The following is a 21,743-nucleotide window of genomic DNA, read 5'->3' as shown; positions in this document are numbered from 1 at the left end:
TACCTTCAGCTGCCTTGATGGTGTAGCCATTCTCTTCGTTTGGTGGTACTTCCAGGACCTGCATGACTCTGTCCAGCAAACCATGGATGATCTCAAAGCCTGGGCTTTTGTTGTAATAAATAGCACATAAATGTCTGTAGTTTCTTGCCCCTACATCTGCAATAGAAGGAAGCAACTATGTTACCTGGGAAACTTTATCCCACTTCTAACTTACTTTGCATTTTGTATCACTTTTCTTCTGCTGTCCCGTGTGGCTGAAAGGAGAAATAAGTATGTAAAATGGCTTCTCTGACAGACTGCCATGTAGCCTCAGGAAATAATGGAATTTATTTAACCCCCTGGACTCTCACAGTCAGAAATGTAAAGAAAGATTTAAAGTACCTTATGCCTTGAGCAGGAAAGAGGGTTACTATATACAAGGATCTTGTATGCAATGACAGGTACCAAGCATAAAGCTAAGTGGTAAAGAAATTTAAAATAGACAAGCCAAAATGTAAATACCCAGCAGGCATGGAGAAGCTTGTATTGCTGGTGGGAAAGCTAAATATTTATAGAACTTGGCTGTAGAACAACTACCAGCACAAAACAACCAGCCCACAACCTGAAATGAGTGTAATAATGTTAGCATGGTGATCTGTGAAAAGATCTTAATTCACAGAGGTTCCCAAATCACAACTGATGCTTTCTGGGATCATATTGGACATCCCTGCAACCAAGTGATTATGAAAAATGTGCTACACTGCACAAACCCAAGACAGTGACATAAGTGTCTCCCACCTGGGACAATTCCTTAAGTCAAACCCCTGCCTTATGCCTTCTGACATTATTAATTTCAGTGAAAAATATGTTTCCCTTTTTTTTTTAATGTTCAGAATGAGTATGTAGTAGCATGTTGTTACACTTGTACCTTGAGGCTACCCCACTGCAATGCACTCTGTCTAGGAGTAGTGGGGCTTTTGAGCCTTTACTAACTCTGGGTTTCAGCATTTGGATCATTCAACAGGAACCAAGCTCCAAGAAACGAGAAAAGGAATGGGTTTTTCAGGCAGCATAGAGTTCAGCAGTGAAACTTCTTCGCCACAGGATTTTGTGGATGCCAGGAGTTTGCACAGCTCTGAGGAGGCAGATGGAGTCCCTAGCTGATAAATCCACTGCTTCTTACTACAAAGAATCACATTTATGCTGGCAAGTCCCTGAGCTACTCCTGGCCATAGAGCAGGGGAGCTCTCTGGCAGCATTGCCCACTTCTACCTCAGAAGCTCTCCTGCTTCTGCCCTGACAAGCACTTTTAGCTGGAGTTACATCATCTACCACACGAGAAATTACAGATTAAATGAAATTTACATTTAATTTGCTCCAACTAAACATTTAGTGACAAATCTGTCAGGAGCTAAACAGGAAAGCATTCATTGAGTGACCAGAAATACACAGGTTACAACACAGTAAAACACAGGAGCAGAGCCTAAACACAAGATGAAAGCTCAGCCTTTTTGAGGCAGAAGTCATTCAAAGCTTCTGGGGCAGCTACTCAGTATCACAGCTGCAAGTTCTCTCATCAGTCACTGAAAGCTGCACTTACTGTGGCAGTAAGTCTGCAATTTGTCACTCAATGTTTTTTTGCTGTCATTGTAATAATGTGCAGTGTTAAATAATGCTGGAGAATCCAATCCTGAAGTTAAAATGGCAACACAGGAAAGTAAAGGCTGCAGGGGAAAAATATCAATAAATGCAGCGTCTGTTTTTGGGTCTGAGCACTCTGGCTGCTCTCTCTGTGTGTCACATGTGTCTCTGTTTCCCAGCTCTACTAAGATACCAACAAGTAGTACAGTCATAGATGGTCAACAATTTCTTTTCATGTTATATTGAGCAACAGAATAGAAAAATATGATTTTTCCTTCCCTAAGACAGCATGTTCTTTCCACTAGAGGCTCAGTAGAATGGTTTCCTTTTTTTTTTTTTTTTTTGTTGCCATAATTAGGTAGCAGATTTTGTGACAACTACCTGAATTTTAATTTCATTATGATTAAGATAGTCAATGGTGCCTTCAGACCAGAGTTCTTAACTAAAGCATCATAAATAAACACACACAACATTTTTTATACCTCATATTATCCATTTTAGGGATCTTTGGTAAAGGAAACGTTGTTTTTTTCCAGTGTTATAAAACTTACTCCTTTACAGAGTTCTATCACAAGAGAGGAAGTTAATTCACCACAAGTGATAGGAAGGAAAAAAGATACTGGGAATTGTAGGCAAAAGCTGACAGATGTTAGAAATGCTTTAGTTCTTTATAAGTCACTTAAGAGCTCTCATGTCATGCCATGAAACATTTCTATTTTTCAAGTGAGCTTGCCAAGTATGTCAACCCAAATTATACATAAATATATATATGTGTGTATATATTTCTGAGACTTCAAAGCACTTCCTGGGGATGCTGCTGAAAAACAATCCAAAGGATGGGCAGCTGCTTAGGAATATGTGAGCCAGAAGAGTGCAGAGGAAGATAAAGCCACGTTGTACACTGCTCCCTTCCAAATTACAGCTGCTTCAGAAAAATGACCTGGTGATCTGAAAAGGGACACCTGCTCATGCAAAATTGTCTTTTAGCCTCCCAAACTATTTTCTGCAGATAACCAACATTTCTAGACAGTTGGAAATATGCTTCAAAAGGTGGCAGCAGCTGTATTCACAGATGATGTAAATTGTGCTACCATAAGCTTGCCAGATTCTCCAAGATCACTGGTCAGAGGTGATTTTCTAATGGATTAATTTCTTTTGTTGTGGTGAGAAAAAGGGTATTTTCTCTTAGGTCTGGTGGTAAAGGTGCTGATTTATACCCTAAACTAGTGTAACCATCCTACAGAAGTGATTACCTAGTGCTACAAATTACCCACACAAATGCTGTGCAACATATTCAAAATCAGCATGTTTCCTTCTGCCCTGAGAAAAACCATTTTTGCTCAGATTTGGTTCCATTTAGTTATGTTAAATCTGTCACACATTTTGATAATTTAATACATCAAAACTTTGCCAGGTAAGTCTGAAGAGAAATATGTTCAGTTCACCTTAGTAAGCACAAGTTCTGTGTACTTTATTAAAACCCAGAGTGTTTAAAAGAGCTAAGTTCATTCACACATGGATCACTGCAAGATACCATTTCAATTACAGTTAATGTCAGTACTCTATTGACCCATACTTTTGAAATTATTAATTGGGAATTCTGCATGCCAAAATCATGAAATAATAAAATTAAATTAAGTCAGTCTGATGACATAAGCTTTGTGCAAGAAATCTCATTCCATATGTGAGAGGACAACCCCACATTTTTCAATGTTTGCCTTTCTCCACCACCCCCCACCTCCAAACTTTTTATTAGGCAACTTTAATTTTGGAAGTCAATTTGGGGAAGACAGTAGTGATTCTAAACACAAGATTAAAATCCATTTCAGATACTGTTCACAGTCTGTAAGGCTCAGTCCATGAGAGGGCTGCCCAAGAGCAGACAGCACAAAGCTGCTGCCTCAGAAGTCTTTGTTGCAATGATTCCCATCAAAATTAAGTACACCACAAAATATTATTTATAAAACTGTCAAGCAGCCATCTACATAAATGAAAGCTTTCAAGAGCTGCACTTGACAAACCTGAAATAAAACTAACAATTTAACTCACAAATTTTATAATGCCAGAGTAAATAACTGTACTCCTTAGTCCAAGAAAAACAGCCCCACTCTTGGTTCTAAAGAATGCTGATGCTATTCTGCCATCTGTCCCATGTTTTTTGCATTCTAGCTAACTGCATGCCCAACAAGGAATGAGCTGCACCACCAAACTGTCTGTATTTAATAAAAAAGAGCCTACATGGTTTGCTAAAACTGCTTGTTTTGTTTGGCAAGGCTCTTTTTTCCTTCAAAAAAGAAAAAAGGTAATCTACCAATTAAATTAATCACCAAAGCAATTTACTTGCCATTTTGTTTAGGCCTTATATAAAACTTTGGCAGATTCCAGATACTTTAAACACCATCACTAAAATCTGAAACCAGATAATGAAACAACAGAACCATTGCTACCACTGAATTTAAAGTAATGTCAGCCTTTTTACTGAGGCAAAACTCCATTCAACTCCTCCCAGAAGTTGTAGCTTGGTCACTCCTTTTCTCTCAATATACCGTAGAGAAAGACTTGAATCAGTAAAATTTAGGCAAATTTTTAACATTTAAAAACCTGGTTTTTACAGTTCATTTTACTGTGATATATTTTTCCAGATAAAGGCAATTTGAAATTTTGATTATATACAGTGAAATCAGTGCAAAGAGGCCCCAAAACACAGGAAGAATTTCACTGAAGCTTTTGGAAAGTGAACGAGCTGCTTTGCCTGTTTCACATACAACAATTAAGATTACATGGCTAGAGCAGCCGTGCTCTCTTAGCATAGCTGGATGAAGTGGAAAGATAAGGACAATATTTTTATTAATGAGAGAGGAAATTTTATACTGTGGAGCTTTTTATTTATGGATACAGTTTTTTGCACAGACTTTTCCATTCTCTACCCTGTATCTCTGCTACCAATCTCATTCTTCATATCAGTTATCAGCTTCCCAGAAAATAATTTGGGAGAACAAATACAAGCAGTCTTGTTTAAAGATGATGGAAAAGGGATTCATGTCGAGACACACTGACCCCAAAATCTTCCTCTGAATAACTGCTCTCTAGGATATAATCTGCCTATAAATAAAACCTGCTCTTCCCAGGCTCGAGACATTGTGCTTTCCAGCTGGCATAGCCCTGCACATGACTGAGACTGCCGTGGCCTAAGCAGGCTCTAGAACTGTAACAGCAGCATGCCTTTGGTATCTCTGCTTTCCAGGGTTTGTGCCACTTGCAAACACTACCAGCAGGTTCTCTCATGAGATACATCCCTGATAAGAATATCAATTACTTTTCCCAATAAAACATGAAGGAGTGATAAATTAAGAGCAAGAAAAATAGGCACATTAACACAAGCAATTTAAAGCAGATTATTTTTTAGTCTTGTGTTTATGCTTGCAGTTTTTCAGTATCTGTGACAGATTTTAAGGAATATTTAGATGCCTAAAAACAGTTGCTGTGTATCTCTGCACTTCTGAGAGAGCATCTAAAATTAACATTTCCAGCTACTCTAAAATCCAGCCTGTAAACCAAGCTGTTAAATCTTGTGCTGTGGACATTAATACAAAACCCCACTGTAGTATGGAATTACTATTATTATGAAATGCTTATTTTAAAGGAAATACAGATTTACTTACTATTACCACTTGGTATGTAAATGTATTTCCATTATCAAAGATTCTGAGGAACCTTCTCTTCTTACCTGTATTAGGATCTTTTACTACAATGTCAGAAATCTCAAAGAGTTTGAGAGGCAAGGGCATCTTTCTGTTGGCAGCAATAGTTTTCAGCAGCCCAGGAAGGAGGGTTGTACGTGCCACCTGCAGGACAAACAGAGATGCTGCAAGTCAAATATCTTCCAAATATCTTGTTTTCTTTTTTTTTTTTTTTTTGTTTTGTCCATTCATAACAAGAATTTAAAAGTAGTCAAGTGCAAATACTGCACTTATCTCTTATGTTTAAGCAACTTTGATTTAGAATTTTTAAACCTGGAAATGTACATTCTCTCCATATTCTATATACTGCATTTTCTCAAAGAGTTTATAAGTGAGCTTAAGAACTGGTACCATTTCACAGGTGGTTCAGTTGCAGTGCAGCACAGAAAAAAAAATAAAGAAATTGAAAAAAAATCCCATACATTTACTCTCACTTATACAAAAGCAAATTCTAAGGCATTTTTTGGAAATATAAAGTGTTATTTAAAATGTTATCTTTATGCTATAGAAAAATGCTATGTAATATTCAGTCAGGGACACCTGAAATCTACAGAAAATGTGTTCAAAGAACCAAGCAAGAGACAATCACACCTCTGAATGTATCTGTAAGAACAGTAACATTTCTGTGTTCTCCACTCAAATACTTCCTTTGAATGGCACCTTTTTTATTTGTCAAACTACAAGAGTCTGATTCAGTAAATCTAATGTAAGAGGGGTGGCAGTGACTCTGCTCCTTTACTGCAGGTTATAAGTCACATGTGCTCAGCCACAGTTATGTCTTATGCTTGGTCATGCAGCATTTCTGTCTATTTATCCTACTTTTCTTAACCAGTGAGGAGTTCCAGCTCTACACTCAGTAAAAGGTGGACCCTGCCATCATCCTGCCCTTCCCTTGCTGGCAGGGAACAGGGGATGAGGAGAGTCATCCTGAGAATCCCATCCCAGCTACCATCTAAAGCTGAAAGTTTATAGTGCATCCTTTCCAATTTTCAGGGATGCCTACAGATTTTAAAAGATTGAAACTATTTTTGCCACAAGGAATTATCCATCCCATAATAACCCTGCTTAGCAGCACTGCTACTGCAAAGGTCTGCAGTCTTGCAAGAACAGGAGTTTGAAATTGTATCTGGCTAAAGGGGCTGCCATTTTTCTCTTTTTGTTCACTCTTTATTGTTTGTTGGGGGTACATTCCATATTTCTCACTGTAATCACCATGCTAAATGATAGAAATCAACAGGTGGTAATGGTCTGAACAGATTCCAACAGTGTCTTGCATGACTGCTGATTTGTGGTACCAAATAGAAGGTGTGCAAAAATTCTGTTCTTGAATGTCAGAGCAGCAGAAGACTGTCATCAATATTAGAGATAATATCTAGGAAGGTATTTCAGAAACTCAGAGAAATCAGATGTACTAAAGGTCTTCAGGGAAAAATCACAAATCACAAAATATTAATACCTCACAGACTCCTGAAACTTTTCAAAACCATTCTAAAGTGAGTTTACCTTTGTATTTTGTAGGCTAGAAAGAAAAAAAAGGGCCTCTAAATTTACATTCCTAAAGAAAGCATCTTAAAAAAAACCAACAACCCTCTTGAAAAGAAATATAATACCTATGGGTACAGTCTTTGGTATTTTCAGAATTATTGAGAATACCATACTTTAACTCTCACTTTCTGCTTTAGCTAAGATCAAATGATTTAGAAAGAAGTATTAAAATACTTCAAGAGCATCACTGAATTAAAAAAAAAACCAAACCAAGAGTAATAATGATCGATATTTAAAAGAAACCAACCCAAATGTTTCCTACCCAAAGCTCAGGAAGTTTAGAGATTGCCAAATCTAATAGTTCCTTCTATGCTGAATAGGTTTTCTAGATAAGGGAGTTGATCAACCATCTGGGATTTTCTGAATAAGACTGCTCAGTTTTGCCACACTGTGCTACACAGAGCATGGCACTTTGCTTTCTTGAAGAGCTGATGATATTTCACAGCAGAAGAGAGATTTCTCAGTGCAGTAACAGAAGATGACACGTTCAGCACATAAATATACACAAGCTCTTTAATGCAGGAAATGTAGCTTATAGTGTATAAATTTTATTTCCTGTAGGTTCCTTTCTCTCCTTTTTAAGTGAACACATGACAATATTGCTTTCAAAGTGTAAATGATCTCACCTGAAATTCTGCTGTTTTGGGGTTTGCTATGCGCACGGCGTTTGTTGCAGAGATGTCCATGCGAAGTTTATCTGCAATATCTTCTTGAGAACACTGAAAATGAGACAAAAACATATCAAGGTCAAGTGGTAAAAATAGACAGTAAGCCAAAGATGAAATTTGATCTCAAGAATGAACAATAGAATTGTAGCACTGCCCCATAATATAGCCTCTCACACGTAACACTCACAATACAAATTAAGCCCTAGTCTTAGAACTAAGTAGGCAAACTGGTTTATTTAGAAATGTTAATTACTAAATAAAATTAAGCTGGGTTAAAAAAACCCCAACAAGAGTTTACTTAGGCTTCTGTCACGGATTGTAGTAATTTATTTTAAAAACAGGCTCAGATTCTGCACCCTGACTTGCAGTGGGTGAAGTATTTTATTCTGAAAATAGCATTTGTAGAGGGACTGGTATCTGTTCTTTCACACAAAGTAAAACAATCCATTGAGGGACACTTACATAAAGTACAGTACTGTCTATGAAAAACTGCTCATATGGCCAAGCCTTCACTTTTCAGAGCTGTATAAGATTCTTGTAGTTTGTTCAATTTTTGGGGTTGAAGTGTTTTTAAAAACTGTATTTCTAAAGCCTGTGTATTTTTAAGCTGGTCAGTAAAACAATATGCATTCACTTTATCAGGCTCAGCCAATGCAATAGATGCTACTTCTAAGATCCACGCTTCAGATTTCCAGAACTTATAGCTTTATTAGAGTAATAAAGAAACCAGTAGCACACTAGGCATGTAATTGAGGATTTACTTGTGTACTGCAGTCTCCCAGAAGTGTTCCCTTTGCACTGGCAGCACTCACAAAGTGTGTTGATAGACCAACTGTGAGAAAAATGAGCACATGATGCCATCTGAAAAAGTGGATTATTGAATAATCATTTAAGAAAATCCCAAACTACACAAGGAATGCTGAACTTAGGAGGAGAGAACTGTGTTAAACAGTTTTCATATGTCTATCTAAACTTCAGCATGTTACTGTGATTTAACTAAATGCATTCTGGCTAAACCAGAGCTCCTCATGGAAGGCAACATTATTGTGTAAAAGTGTAATTTGGGGCTCTACCCAAGAAACAGATTGAGTGCACAAATACATAAGCAGTGTTTGTCATGCAACACTGGGGTACAGAATGTTGTAACATAAATTATATAAAAGTTATCGACATCATAAGCCTCACTTAATAAAGTGTTGGGGATGCAGCAGACTGAGTTTCATCCTGTCACAGCAGAAATACAAATATGAAATGTGATATCATGACACACTACATGACCTTCAAAAATTCTGCTGTTGCAGTTCATACAGGTTCTCAGTTGTAGCAATGTAATATATTCCTATTTATAGGAATAGACATATAGATGTATTACCTATTGGTGCTGAAAAAAATGAACTATGTGTTCAAAGAATCAGAGTGCAGCACTCAAAAATTAATAATGAATTAGGAAATATTAATTTTGGATAACAATAGTAATGAATAAAGAAAAAGTTTAAAAGCTTGACTATATGTACTGTTGCCTCAACATGGTAGTAACCACAGGCCTGAATACCTCTGTCAGATACTGCAGCACAATACTACTTATTGTCCTGGTTACTTAAATGAGTTAATAACCAAATATTAAAACTGGAATATATTTTTCAGAAAGAGACCAAATTTTACTTTTGAAGCTCTGTGAAATCTGAAGCTGTTAAAATTTTATTCAGTCCATTCAAATTACCAAATGTGGTTATATACCTGAAGTGTTCAACTATCAGAAGTGTTTTAGGAGCCTGACATGCTGCATCTTAAAATATATGAGTAAATTAGTAAAAAATAATCTGTGAGCAGATCACTCTCTCCTATCTTAAGAGGTTGTATACTTTCAAGGATTTATCCCTCTGGCCATCTAGTAAGTTTTAGGTTCAGGAAGAAGTTGAGAAGCTCCACAGAGATTTTAACAGAATACGTGATGGTAGCTCCCCATATGTTAAAATGTGCACAAACTGGACATTTAGGCAAAGGCTTTGATCTTGCAACAGAAAGGAATTTTAAAAATATATAGTATATTTTCAATATCTGCCTACGCCAGTCTCCATATAGGGACAGTTACCACACGCATTTGGAGGGCATAGGAGCATATTTAACTTCTTTGCTTTTAATAGCAGATCAGGTTCTCTGATCCAGTTCACAGCTAAGGAGTTTGAGCAAGTGGCCATGACAAAGATGTTGTGCTAAAACATTCTGTTTTAGCACAATGATCCTGCTGTATAATTTCCACAGTACAAATTATGGCATCAGTTAGTACCTGAGTGGCACAGTGGACTGCTGCAGAGTCCTAATTCTTGGTCAAAGACCACAGGCATGGTTGTAACAAAGAATACCTAAAACCAGTGATAACAATGCTATATTTTTTATCTATAGTTGTTATCTATATACCATATATCTATTTGTTATCTTTATTCAAAACCCTACCTGTGGTGAAATTTACAAAGGATGTCCCCCTAATGTCTGTGTAGTGTAACTTTTTTATGGGTATTCTTAAAATAAGCTCTTTGCAGATTGAATTATCTAATGCAAGGAATCGTGGGCAAGTGACAATACTAAAGAAAAATATATAAACAGGTAAATCTCAATACACTGTAGGAATACCCACCAGAAAGTACAAATTTTCATGTTGTTTTTCCAGATTATTGAATTATGACGAATTTCATCTGGTGACTAAGGTCTTTAGAGAGATTTGCTGTCTTACAACTTCATCTTATCAAGTTAAACTAAAACCAGTCCTTCAGCAGCTATTTCCCTCTCTATACTTAGAACTGCATACCACATTAACAGTGACTCATTTAATTTCTCTGACCTACAAACTTACCAAATATTATACTGTGATTCCAAAGCCCTAGGAAACAATCAGCTGCCAAAACAGTACTGGATGATACTGATACATTTATACAATAACATATCCTCAGACCACCCTCTGCAGTTTTGATTGCATCACTGTTCAAACATGCAATTAAGAAAAATATGAAATGAAAATATATATGAAAATATATATGAAAATATACCAGGGCAAAAGTGAGTGCTTCAGTGAATCCAGCAGCTGCCAAGTCCAGTCTCAGAAGTTCTGAGAACTTATTGAGGGGGAGCTAAAATGAAACAAAACAGTTTTCAGCTTCCATCTAAAAGCATTTTGCTATTCTTTCCCGAGGTGATTCTGTCTGTTACATGATTGTGAATTCACTAGGGAGGGACTATGCTTAAAATTTTTGAAAGCATTAGCCAGCTGCCTTTAGGCTTGCCTGAGGAAATGAATCTCCCAATTAGAGATTTAATACGGGTTCCCTACTTAAACCCTGTCTTTTTTCAAGTACCAGCAACCACTGGTCTTAGACTTATTCAAATCAGTGGGGCATCTGTTTTGTATCCCATCCATGGTAAATACTTCTCAAGGCAAAGCATGTCAAAATATTTAATTCCTAGGTTCTGTTTTCCCCAAAGCCCTTCTGGCATGCAGCAGTCATTTACTGACAACAGAGCATTCATTTGAAGGGGCAATCTTACTTGATTAGCTATGGTGTACGTTTTCGGAATCACCATCTGAATGTTGTTATAACCATAAGCTATTGCTGCATCTTCTACGATATCACAGGCATGGATAATGTCTGCTCTGGTAGGAGGGATTTCAATCTCTATATGGTTCCCATTCCCTGTGACGTGTGACTTCAAACACATCCTAGTCAGCAGCTTTGCCAGGCTTGATGGAGTTTCACTGAAACAAAACAAGAGAGTGCTCATTTATGGATTTTGCAACGTACTGACTGGCTTTGTAAAATAGTCAATGTTTTTTCTGCATTGCCTCATATCCTGAACAATCTGCAAGTGCTTTATGGACTGTACACAGACTTAGCATCCAAACAGAACCAGCTCAGATTCTCACTCATGAGATGGTCATTTTCCTTTACTTCGTAATAGTTGTGTGAAGCCATAAAGAATAATTCACGTTCTCTGAAAGCAGGGGACTCTGTTACAGAGTCGATCTAATTACCCAAGATAACCCCTGATTTTTGATAAATTAAAAATAATCACAAAGTCTAAACATTTTTAAAACAATGCAATAATCAATGTCTTCTAGTACCTTTGTCATGGTTAATAAAAACTGTTTTAATTTGCAGTAACACACCTGATTCCTACTTTCTTGTTAATGTATTCAGGTTTCACCTTCTCTGTTCGGTAAGCCAGCTCCTAAAAAGAAAGACAAAGATTTGTCACGCGTACAGTGCCTGCCATTTCTACCTAAGAGGATTCAATCTCAGTAATCTAGCTTCTAATTGCCATACTAAAATGACACCCACAGAAGACAAATGTGGAATATTAGGCTATATTTAGCATTCTAAAGTGAACAGGATTGTTGAAAATATTACTCTAGTATGTGATGCAAAAGCTGTTCTTGGTTAAGCTGGAAGGGTGAATGCAGCATGAAATCCCCGTTATTGAAACTTCCGATAATTCCTGATATATGCAAGTAACAGAGTCACTGAAAGTTTCTGGTGAGCAGTTCATCCTAAGTCAAAGCCCTAAAGCACAGAATGGTCATGCATGAGATCTCATGGTCTCCTACAGATCAAATGACTTTTAAAAGGAAAAGGAAGGAAGACTTTCTATTTCTTTATTAGCACACAAATACCTACCAGTATTTTGCTTAGCAAGTGCGCAACATGTTTAAGGAAGTTATTTTATATGTATTTATGTATTTCATGTGTTTACAAACTTCTTGATATACAAATATAGCATATGAATCTTGGGGTTTTTTTATTTTCTCTATTTTATCTAGAGAAGCTGCTTTGGTTACTGCAGAGATTTCTATTTTGTTGGATATCTTTTCAGGATTCTACATCTTTCCTCTGGTGAATAAAACTGACATTGTGAAAAGAAAAAGCTAAAATGACTAGAAAACCGTTAGCAAAAATAAGTTTCTTTCCCTCTAAACAGTTTGTACTCCCTTGGTGTATGTGATTTTATGAACTCAACCAGAGTTCATAACTCAGAGTTCACAGTTCATAACCAGAGTTCAACTCTGTCTTCAGTTACTTCCAGGAAACAGGAGGAATTGCTTTCTTTATACTTATTAAGAGAATAAAAATATAAGACTCCATTACTGTGAACAGATCTATCTGGGGCTCTGAACTGAACTTGAAGTCAACATTCTGCCTTTTAGACTTTTACATAGTTGGTGATTGTAAAGTGAGAGACTGAAAAATGCAGTGTTACAAGATTATTTTAACTGAAGGGCATGAAAGCTTCCAGATCTGATAAGTACATTATGCTGAGGCTGATTTCAGTTGTCTATAGACTTAAGGACCTGTTCCTGCATTCATTTTTCCTGATTTGGAACATGTAGATTTTAAAAGCTTTAGACACAGATAATGACGTTTGATTGCAATCTTTACTTGTTCCTGAAAAGGTTCCTATCACAGGCACTCTAAACCATAATAGTGTATTTTAATCTCATCATAATTCAATGGAGCTTCAGAATGACTTTCCTTGACAAGGAGAAGCTGGAGCTGGAGTTATTTTTCGTGGGGTTAGAGGATACTCTGACTCACTAATATAGAGAAAGTGCCAAGCTGGGTTTTTACACTACACCTCAGACCAGCAGATGCTGCAACTGCAGGAAAAGAAAACAATGTCACTCTTAGCAGACTTTGTGTAAAACAAGCCCTCTCCCTAAGGACACAGAGATGTCCTAATGCTGTGCTTACCGGATACATGTGGGTCTTCCCATTGGGATAAACCACTTCTACTGCTTCGACACTGAGAGAGACAGAAAAATGTAAATAAAACTGGTTTTAACACGTGGTCCAAATGTAATGTCTCTCTGCCTGGAGATTTATACTCACGTGAATGGCTTCTCACAATATTCACTGAACATCGTGACTATAATATCAAGAACAATTTTTGCCTACAAAACAAACATAATAATCACATTGAAATCTGTCATCTTGTGTTGAAGTAGACAAAATATCTTAACAAGAAACAGGGAAAATATCTCATCTTACACCCTATTCATTTTATTCTAATTTCCTAGCAGTCTAGAATATTACAGTGAATTTAAAAAAAAATTCCTTCTGCTGCAGACATTTGTGCAAAAGCTTGAAAATCGAGTTTTCAAGGTTCTGAAGCCTTTGTGTATCTTTTCTAAACTCTGCTCTTTAGAAACACTTTAGGCTTTTTATTACCATTTGGAACTGGGTCTTCCTAACCTAATCAGTAATTTTACTGAAGTTCAAGTGATAATGGAGAGGCTGAAGGACTGCATTGTTCGGCAATACATTATCAAACAATCTTGTTTGCAATTTTTTTTGTTTTACAGTTAATATATTAAGAGGTTAGTATAATGAAATGTAATAATGAGATTCAGATGAACTTCTCAATCCACAAAGGGGTTTTTTGATGTCTGACAGTGTAATTTTCTTCATGTAAAAGAACAACATTATATTCATTTTTACTATCAAGACAAGCAGTAGCAAGAAATACTTATTTATTAGTTTGCTTAGAAGCCACTTCCCAACATGCAAATTTATTTGTGTTGTTAACATACCATTTTGCAGTAGAGTAAGTTAAAAGCAGTTTTGCTCTTAAGCATCAAGTTACACACTTCAGGAAACTATCAATGAATGCACAACCTATATTCAAGAACAGGCAATTATAGCTCCTTGGCTTTCATGCTTCAGCTTTGAGTTACAGAATTTGCATATGGAAAGACTTGAATTTAGCAATTATTTGCATGGCATCCCTGCGTGATAAAGATAACTAAGTAGAAAAACCCTTGTCTTTCTTCCCTCAGCCCAAATTTTCAGTAGGAGACAAAATGAATCTTTACAAATAGTATTCTGCCAAAACAGGAAGTCTTAGTAAATTTTACTCTTTTCTAAGTCTTTCAGATTTAGAAAAAGTGCTCAAAAAGAACAAAAAGTCTCTAATTTACTTGAATTATTTTCTCATACAAGCTGAAAACTTAGTGTCAAAATAAAGATGCAGTAAAATCAAACTTCAGTGAAAACACAATGCTATCTATAGAGCAAGCCTGAAACTGTTTCCAGGGAATTCCACAGTCCTACAACTTTTGCATTGGAAAGTTGGCTCCATACAATAAATGCCTTGTTGTTGTAGGTCTTTGTATTGGAGCTCTATTATCCAAAGGGAAAACAATTATTTAAAGCATATCAAAAATAGGAAAGATTAATTTACCTTTGTAATATCTGTGCCTGTACATTCAATAAACACATTTCTGGTATTTAGCGTTATTTTTGTATGATCTCCTAAAACATGTGAAAACAAAAACATGTTGAGAAATATTAGTTTTATTGCATTAGCACTGATACTGATTTTGTGTCAGAAAGATCACTGTCATTTTCCACAGCTTAAAAAAGCCACCATCTACTGCATCAACGTTCACAGTTGTTGGCAGAATAGCAACTCTTTTTATATTTGAATTTATAAATCAAAGAAAAGGAAAAAGGCAGGTCAGACACTCTGACTGGGTTATGCTTTACACTGCAAGACACAGGGATCTTCAGGTATCCTGGCAGCCAGCTGGAAAAGCCAGCTAACAGAACAGTGGCCATCTGCTGTTAGCAAAGGGCTCTGCACTGCCACAGCATCCCATCTTCCCTGGGTTTAGTCTCACATTCCCATCACATGCGTGATGTATGTCATTTCCTTGGGCAGGAACAAATGAAATTGTTTTTAAAAAGTGATTTAGACTAATGCCTATCAATAGTCATTCTGTGGTCTCCTGACACTGCTGATACCCTATAGGTTGCTCTACAGCAGTGATTTAGGTCCTAGTATGGGTCCCTTCTAGGCACGAATTTGCTTTGTCTATACTGGGAGTTATGATGTGTGCACCAAAGCACATCCCTGTTGCACTCAAGAATTTTCTTGTCTGGAAGAAGCACCTGAAGTGTCTCTTTTGCAAACTGGATGTGAAGACCCCCAGTAGATGGTTCCCTAGAAAAGTGGGGTCTGTTAGTAAGGCACAAGCAATCTGGAGCAGCTGTACAGAGATCTCATTCTGCCTGTTAGGTACAGATGGGCAGTGCACACCTGGAGTGAATTCCTTGGCTGGGAACCATGCAGGAATAGGCACACACAGTCCTAGAACCGTGTGGGATCATGTCAAATCCAGCCTCTTTGTCCTTTTGCCTTTCCTTGCACCATTCATTAGTGCAGATACCAGAGCCAAAGAATGCATTAGGATATAGATGGGAAATCCTGCCTCCTTTGTTTGACCCTGACTTAGCTTCTCTGTTTTAGTTTCTTATCTGAGAAATGAGGTCACAGCCAGACTGGAAGGTAGGTGCAGCAGAGATCTTAGGACTGAGGGATCTTGTACTCCCTTACAGCTGTGCTGTATCTCTTTGTAGATGGAATGGAGTCAGCATCTCTGGACTCGCTTCAAAGTAAATACAAGCCTTCACTTCAGTGCTTGTAGATAATCCAAACAACCAATACAGATGTTTACATTGCAGTATCTGTTTAAAAAGCACCTCTGACCTGGAAGCCTCTCTTAGATTACGGTTCTCTAAAGCAGAGGCAGGTGTTAAATTTAGCCCAACATTTTTAATTGATAAAATATAAACAATATGCAGTGCTCACACATGGAACACCCCCAAGTTGGAATAAGCCTAACAAAGAAGGATCAGGCATAGTGGTTGACAGCATATTCAATTCAGAACAGTTACTGTTACCAGTCCCTGCCAGAGAGTTTGAGCTGCCTTTTAAGAAGATTTGGGTTAGGTGTATAAGGTCTATTAGGAAGCATACATCCAAAGAGATTATCACTGCAGACTTATTGGTCAGTGTAGGGAAATTTACTGACCTATATTTGCTGAAATTTGCAAATTACCTGAAATTTACTAACCTATATTTCAGTATATAGGTATACTGAATTATCTTTCTTTAACAAGTAATTCTTGACATGCCATTAAATGACTTTAGTAAACCTGGTTCTCAAAAATCACCCATGGTATCTTTTGCACACCCATATTTAGAAACAATGCAAAAAAAGTCTAGACCAATTTTTTCTTTTTAAGCAATTAAAGTCTTCTGAAATCACTTAGTGTGACAGCAATAGGATCCATAAAAAAACTAGATCCCATTGCTGATAAGTTCCCTGCTGTGAGCTCATAAAATGGAGTACAAAGTTGCAATTACCAGTTTACAAAATAACTTCTTGCTGCCTTCTTTTAGCTAAACAAAATGCTTTCATGACAAAAGTTTCTGTCACAAGGAACTTCATTGAGCTGGGGAAGAGTATGAGAAACTCAATGCAGAGGTTTGCAGTCTGAATTTTACACCCTTCTGATGAAGAGATGAAGATGTGAAAAATGAACACTAGCAGCCTAGGGAGGGAGCAAAAAAACCTGACTACCTTTAAACTGAAAGAAGGAAAGAAGGCTTCATGAAATTATAAATGAAACCATTTTAAGGAAACATAATAATCCCATGACACATCAGCGTTTGTCAGACAGGAATTCACACACAAAACAGCAATAACAGTACACAGCAGTCACAAATTAATCTTACCATTGATGATTGGTGGCATGGACAGAACAACCCCATTGCTGTCATAAATGACAGGGTAACGTGGCTTGTTTTCAATCAGGTGCAAATAGTGCCGAAGGTGGCTGTCAGTCTGCAGAAACAAAGCACAAACTGAATTTCACTTCTGCTCACAGGTGAACTCTCACAGAGCCACAATCCTCTGGTGAGTGATTAAGGGGAACTTTGAAGGTGGGAAGGATTGGGTTAGTTAGGTACTTTACTAACAAAGAGTGTTTGCTCCCAGCAGCAGGAAAAGTATGAAATGAATTTTTGGTTTTCTTCAGAAGTGCTGCAGATTATTTAAGGATTGTCTCAAACATGTGTAGGTCATTTTGTCCAAATGATAGTCTTGCTCACCACAGCACACAAACACTGCCAAATATCCTTAGCCTATACAAACTCCTCTTAAAAAGTTAAAAAAATTAACACAGTTATACTTTTAGTTATAAATTGCTGGATACTGACACATACCTAAATTTGATTCAAAAATTACATTTGTTCTAATGACATAAGTATGTGCTGTACCAAAAATCTAATTTCCTTTTAGTCTCTTCTGTTTCTGAGCTCTCTTACTCTTTAGTCAAAGATACTTGAGGATTTGTCTCCAGGGCCAGTGTTTTCCAACAGGACAAGCAAAATATGGAATGTTCAATGGCTGTTAAGCTACAGAAGATAACTGTGTTTTATTTGTAAGAACAACTTCTAATAACAAGGATATGAGAGATATTTAGCCTTGGAAATTTATGTTCCTCATTTAGTGCAACAAGTCTGAAAAATTCCACTTACCCTATATAGATCCATAATTTGTGAGGCTGTGTACTCCTGGGATTGACTCAAGGGCTTAAATTTAATTTCAGAAGGTGCTTTGGCTGTAAAAGTAAATGGACCAGTGATGGTGTCCAAGTCATGGGTACCTATTGCTACTAGTGCTCTTTTCCTAGAAATAAAAGAAGGCAAAATAATGTTTTTACTAGTAATACTTGGAGTTTCATAGAGTATGATGCTCTATACTTCTATGCATTTGCAGAGCTTACTGAAAAAGCAGAAGGATAATTTTGAGAAGCCTAGAAAATTATTTGATTAATAACATTTTAATAAACATTATTATGAATAGCAACACAATTGTCAAGGCAAATGCAATGGGAATGTTGCTGAACACTTCTGTTTCAACTGTTGAATGAACTGTAACAGCTATTTATGTTGAACAATAATGGCAGCAGACAAGAACAGGCAAGGAAATGAGAAGGATCAAGAGAACTCCTATAGATTTTCCCTGGCATAACCATAACACCTCTCTGCAATAGGGATGTGCAGTTTTAACATGTGATAAAATCATAACACAGACACTAGACACTACTCCAAATTCAAGCACTAACCTGCAAATATTTTGGTGCAGTTTCTCTTGGAGGTCGATGAAACTGTCATACCGGTCCTTGGTAAAAGTTATGTTTCGCAGGACGGCAGCGACAGCGTGAGGCCGGACCTGGGCAGTCTGCAAGTTACAACAGCAGCATCTCAAGAGATTGGATTTGAGCTGCATCTGGAACTTTGATTTGATCTGCTACTAGGTTCACCCAAAACAATTTGTCTATTGTTCCTCCCACTCCTCATTCCTAAGAATAGATCACAACTAGTAGAGATATTTAAATGTCTTTAGCTCCTGTTCTGCAAATAAGATTTCCAGTCTCACTGCTCTTACAAAATTGTACTGATATGGATCGTGCTGCTTCAGCAACTCTCAATGCATTTACAAAGGTGCAGTAAACACTATTACCTGTTCAGTGATAATTAGCCTCTGACCTTCACCCTCAGCTGGTATTATCTTTTCAAACCTAGGGAGATTTATCCTAAAACAAAAACAGAAGTAAGTCTGTAGCTGAAATGCAGCAAACTCTAGAAATGTAGCAGGAATTACATGTAGAAAACTTCCTTGGTAACATTTCTTGGTATGTAATTAGCTAACTGTGCAAAACTTGTTTTTTATGGGATGGTCAACAGATTACCGAACTAGAAAGGAAGAACTCAGCAAGATAAAGTCATTGCAGAAAAGGGAAATAAATTATGTGTTTTGGTATTTATTAGAAAGGACCAGAAGTTTCTCTACAGGAGTTCTTTACAGAGAATAAGTCTCAAATGGAACAGCAATTGAAAACTTCTTAGAACAGATACAAACCCCAGAAACATTCTAGTCTAGTCTTTTTAAGTTATGCAATAGATCTCTCCAGAGGAACACCTGATGAACCTCACCTACACACGTAATCATACTCCAAATGCAAGCAAGTAGGAATTTCTGTTTACTGACCAGAAATGGACCCATATTTCAACAAATAACAAACCACACAGAGATCTCACAACTCTGCCTTACCTTTCCTTAAAGACCTGCAGTCCTCGGACCAACCCTTCCAGGCAAAGCAGATCATAGCGGTTGGCAGGAACATCGATTTTATAGAGAACGACATCAGACGCACCCTTGGCCTTTTCTTCACCCTTTTCTTTACTTATAATGTCCTTCTCAGATGTCTGAAATCAAGCAAAAATGCAGTTTTAACCTGATATATCTTAACATTGATAGCAGTATGATAGTGGTATGATAGGAGAAACTGTATTAATTAGAAGTTTAACACTGTAATTTGCATTTATACAGCAAATGGACACACCAAGTACAAGAAATTACATAAAACCTTAAATTCAGAAACTGTAAGACACTGTACCAAAATAAAAGTTCATTATTAAAATTTTAATTTTAAGAAAAAATATTATAGAAGCAAGAACCTCCAGGCTGTCAGACCCCAGCAGAGATCTGAGACCTTATTTTTGGCAAATGACTTGTCACAATCAAATTTATTCTGAAATAAAGTATAACATATGACATTCAGATGTCTTTTGATAAACATCATTAAAAAGCCAATAAACTAAAATTAAATGGCAAAAACAAAACAGGTATACTTGAACAAGATTTGCATGGATAGAGTTATTAGGGCTAGCAAATCTCCACAAGTACAGAACCTAAATCAAAACATTAAATATAAATTAGTTACAACTCAGGTAACAATGTCCAGGACAAATACATTTTTTGTGGATATTGCACAGATGACTGCATATCAAACAAAGCCAAGCAGATCTTGTAAAATATGATTCACACATGTTCTGTGGTCATATGTATGCTGCTAAATAAAATGGTGCCTGAGACTGAAGATCAAGAGGCACAGAGTGCTGACCTCCAGAAAGTATTGCAATATGCCATCTTGGAGTCTCTTGCTTCCAAAGCAGTAACTTTGTAAGTCTGAGGGGATTTTTCCAGATTCAAAACACCTGTGTTAATACAGTCCATTAGAACATTGTAACAGGGGATATGCTGGAAACAACGCCATACAAACTCTTACCAAAAATCAACCCTGTCAATATGCGACATCTACTCAAAAAAGCAACAAATAAAAACATTACTTACTATTTCATCAAGCTCCAAACCAAACTCAAAGCAAAGCTCATCAAATTCTTCATCCGCTGTGAAGGAAGAGGGTGAATTTTGATTAATAAGCAGACCTCAGACCTAATTTGTGTATGTATGTTTGGAATGTTCAAAAAATATAACAAATGCTATTTTGGAAAAAAAATATGGTAAAAGTAATTTAAAGACTTTTCCTTATATATGTACCTGAGTAGCAGCTTCTTTAGTACATATCTGATTTATTGATGTGGTATTCTGACAGTCACAAGGGAGAGCTGCTGATCTTTGGAGCTCAGCTCCTCAGCCAGGTCTGTCAGAGCAACTCTGGCCTGAACAGATAATGAAACCAGAAGGGAATAACTGGGCAGCTTCTGCAAAGTGCTCCTATTCTGATCAGACAGGCTGTTTTACAGAGGTTGCATCAGCTGCGCTGTAACATGTGAGTAACACAGCCCTGTTCTGACAATGCCCATCTGACAATGCCCTGTTCTGACAATGCACCGGGTGTCTGAAGAGCCGCAGCTTCCGTCTGGTCTAAACACTGCATGTCCTGAATGCTCCTTCAGCCGAGCAGTTCTGAAATCTGCTTCGTGAGCCAGGAAGGAAGGACTGAATAAACCTACGCTATTCTCCGCTCGCTTTGCCTGCTCCCCCCTCTTCTCCCTCCTTCTTCGTTTAACCAGATCCTAAAACCGACAGTGAAACTCCAGCCAGAAATCGCCACGCGGAGACGCGTGGCTGCGCTTTCCCGAGAGATGCGGGCTCTGGCAGTGCGTGTCGGGGCACCGCTGAAGGGCCGGGATGACACATGGCTGCGCCAGGCGCGCCGTGGGCAGGCGAGGAGCAGGCGGCAGGGGAGCCACCGGCGCTCTGAGGCCTGCGCTTCCCCGATGGAATGAGTAGCCCGGGACACGCGGGACACGCGGGGCGCGGCCGGCGGCACCGTGCGCGCACAGAGCTTCGCCCCGGCCGGCAGCAATGGCAGCCGGGCGGGTGCGTCCCGCGGCACGGCGGGCACTCACTGTAGCTCCTGCCCAGCGCCTGGAACAGCAGATCCCGCTTCACGCTGACGGTCGGCATGGCCCGAGCCCCGGCAGCGCGGCGGGCAGCTACGGCGGTGACATCAGCCCGCGCCGG

At 37.9% G+C, this 21,743-nt stretch overlaps 1 protein-coding gene across 3 annotated transcripts in view; it reads right to left on the bottom strand.

The window, feature by feature from the left end:
• The window catches only part of FARSB (phenylalanyl-tRNA synthetase subunit beta), a 36,569-nt gene extending 14,857 nt beyond the window's left edge, over nt 1-21,712 (bottom strand). For 2 of the 3 annotated variants that reach the window (XM_041475600.1, XM_041475601.1), the window contains exons 1-16: nt 21,629-21,693; nt 20,607-20,662; nt 19,524-19,678; nt 18,933-19,005; nt 18,535-18,650; nt 17,945-18,095; nt 17,141-17,249; nt 14,801-14,871; nt 13,450-13,511; nt 13,312-13,363; nt 11,733-11,794; nt 11,114-11,321; nt 10,618-10,698; nt 7,532-7,624; nt 5,348-5,465; nt 4-156 (exon numbers count right to left, since the gene is read on the bottom strand). In XM_041475600.1, coding sequence (XP_041331534.1) covers nt 4-156; nt 5,348-5,465; nt 7,532-7,624; nt 10,618-10,698; nt 11,114-11,321; nt 11,733-11,794; nt 13,312-13,363; nt 13,450-13,511; nt 14,801-14,871; nt 17,141-17,249; nt 17,945-18,095; nt 18,535-18,650; nt 18,933-19,005; nt 19,524-19,678; nt 20,607-20,662; nt 21,629-21,686 — 1,618 coding nt within the window. In that variant the 5' untranslated portion in view covers nt 21,687-21,693. Of the gene's footprint in view, nt 1-3; nt 157-5,347; nt 5,466-7,531; nt 7,625-10,617; nt 10,699-11,113; nt 11,322-11,732; nt 11,795-13,311; nt 13,364-13,449; nt 13,512-14,800; nt 14,872-17,140; nt 17,250-17,944; nt 18,096-18,534; nt 18,651-18,932; nt 19,006-19,523; nt 19,679-20,606; nt 20,663-21,628 lie in introns of all 3 variants that reach the window. The other variant, XM_041475602.1, reaches the window with a different exon arrangement.
• Between the last annotated feature and the right edge of the window lie 31 nt (nt 21,713-21,743).

The sequence above is a fragment of the Pyrgilauda ruficollis genome, unplaced genomic scaffold, assembly GCF_017590135.1.
Source record: "Pyrgilauda ruficollis isolate IOZ18807 unplaced genomic scaffold, ASM1759013v1 scaffold36, whole genome shotgun sequence".
Taxonomy (NCBI): Eukaryota; Metazoa; Chordata; class Aves; order Passeriformes; family Passeridae; genus Pyrgilauda; species Pyrgilauda ruficollis.
Note: the sequence above shows the minus strand (reverse complement) of the source record. Positions and strands in the feature narration are given on the sequence as shown.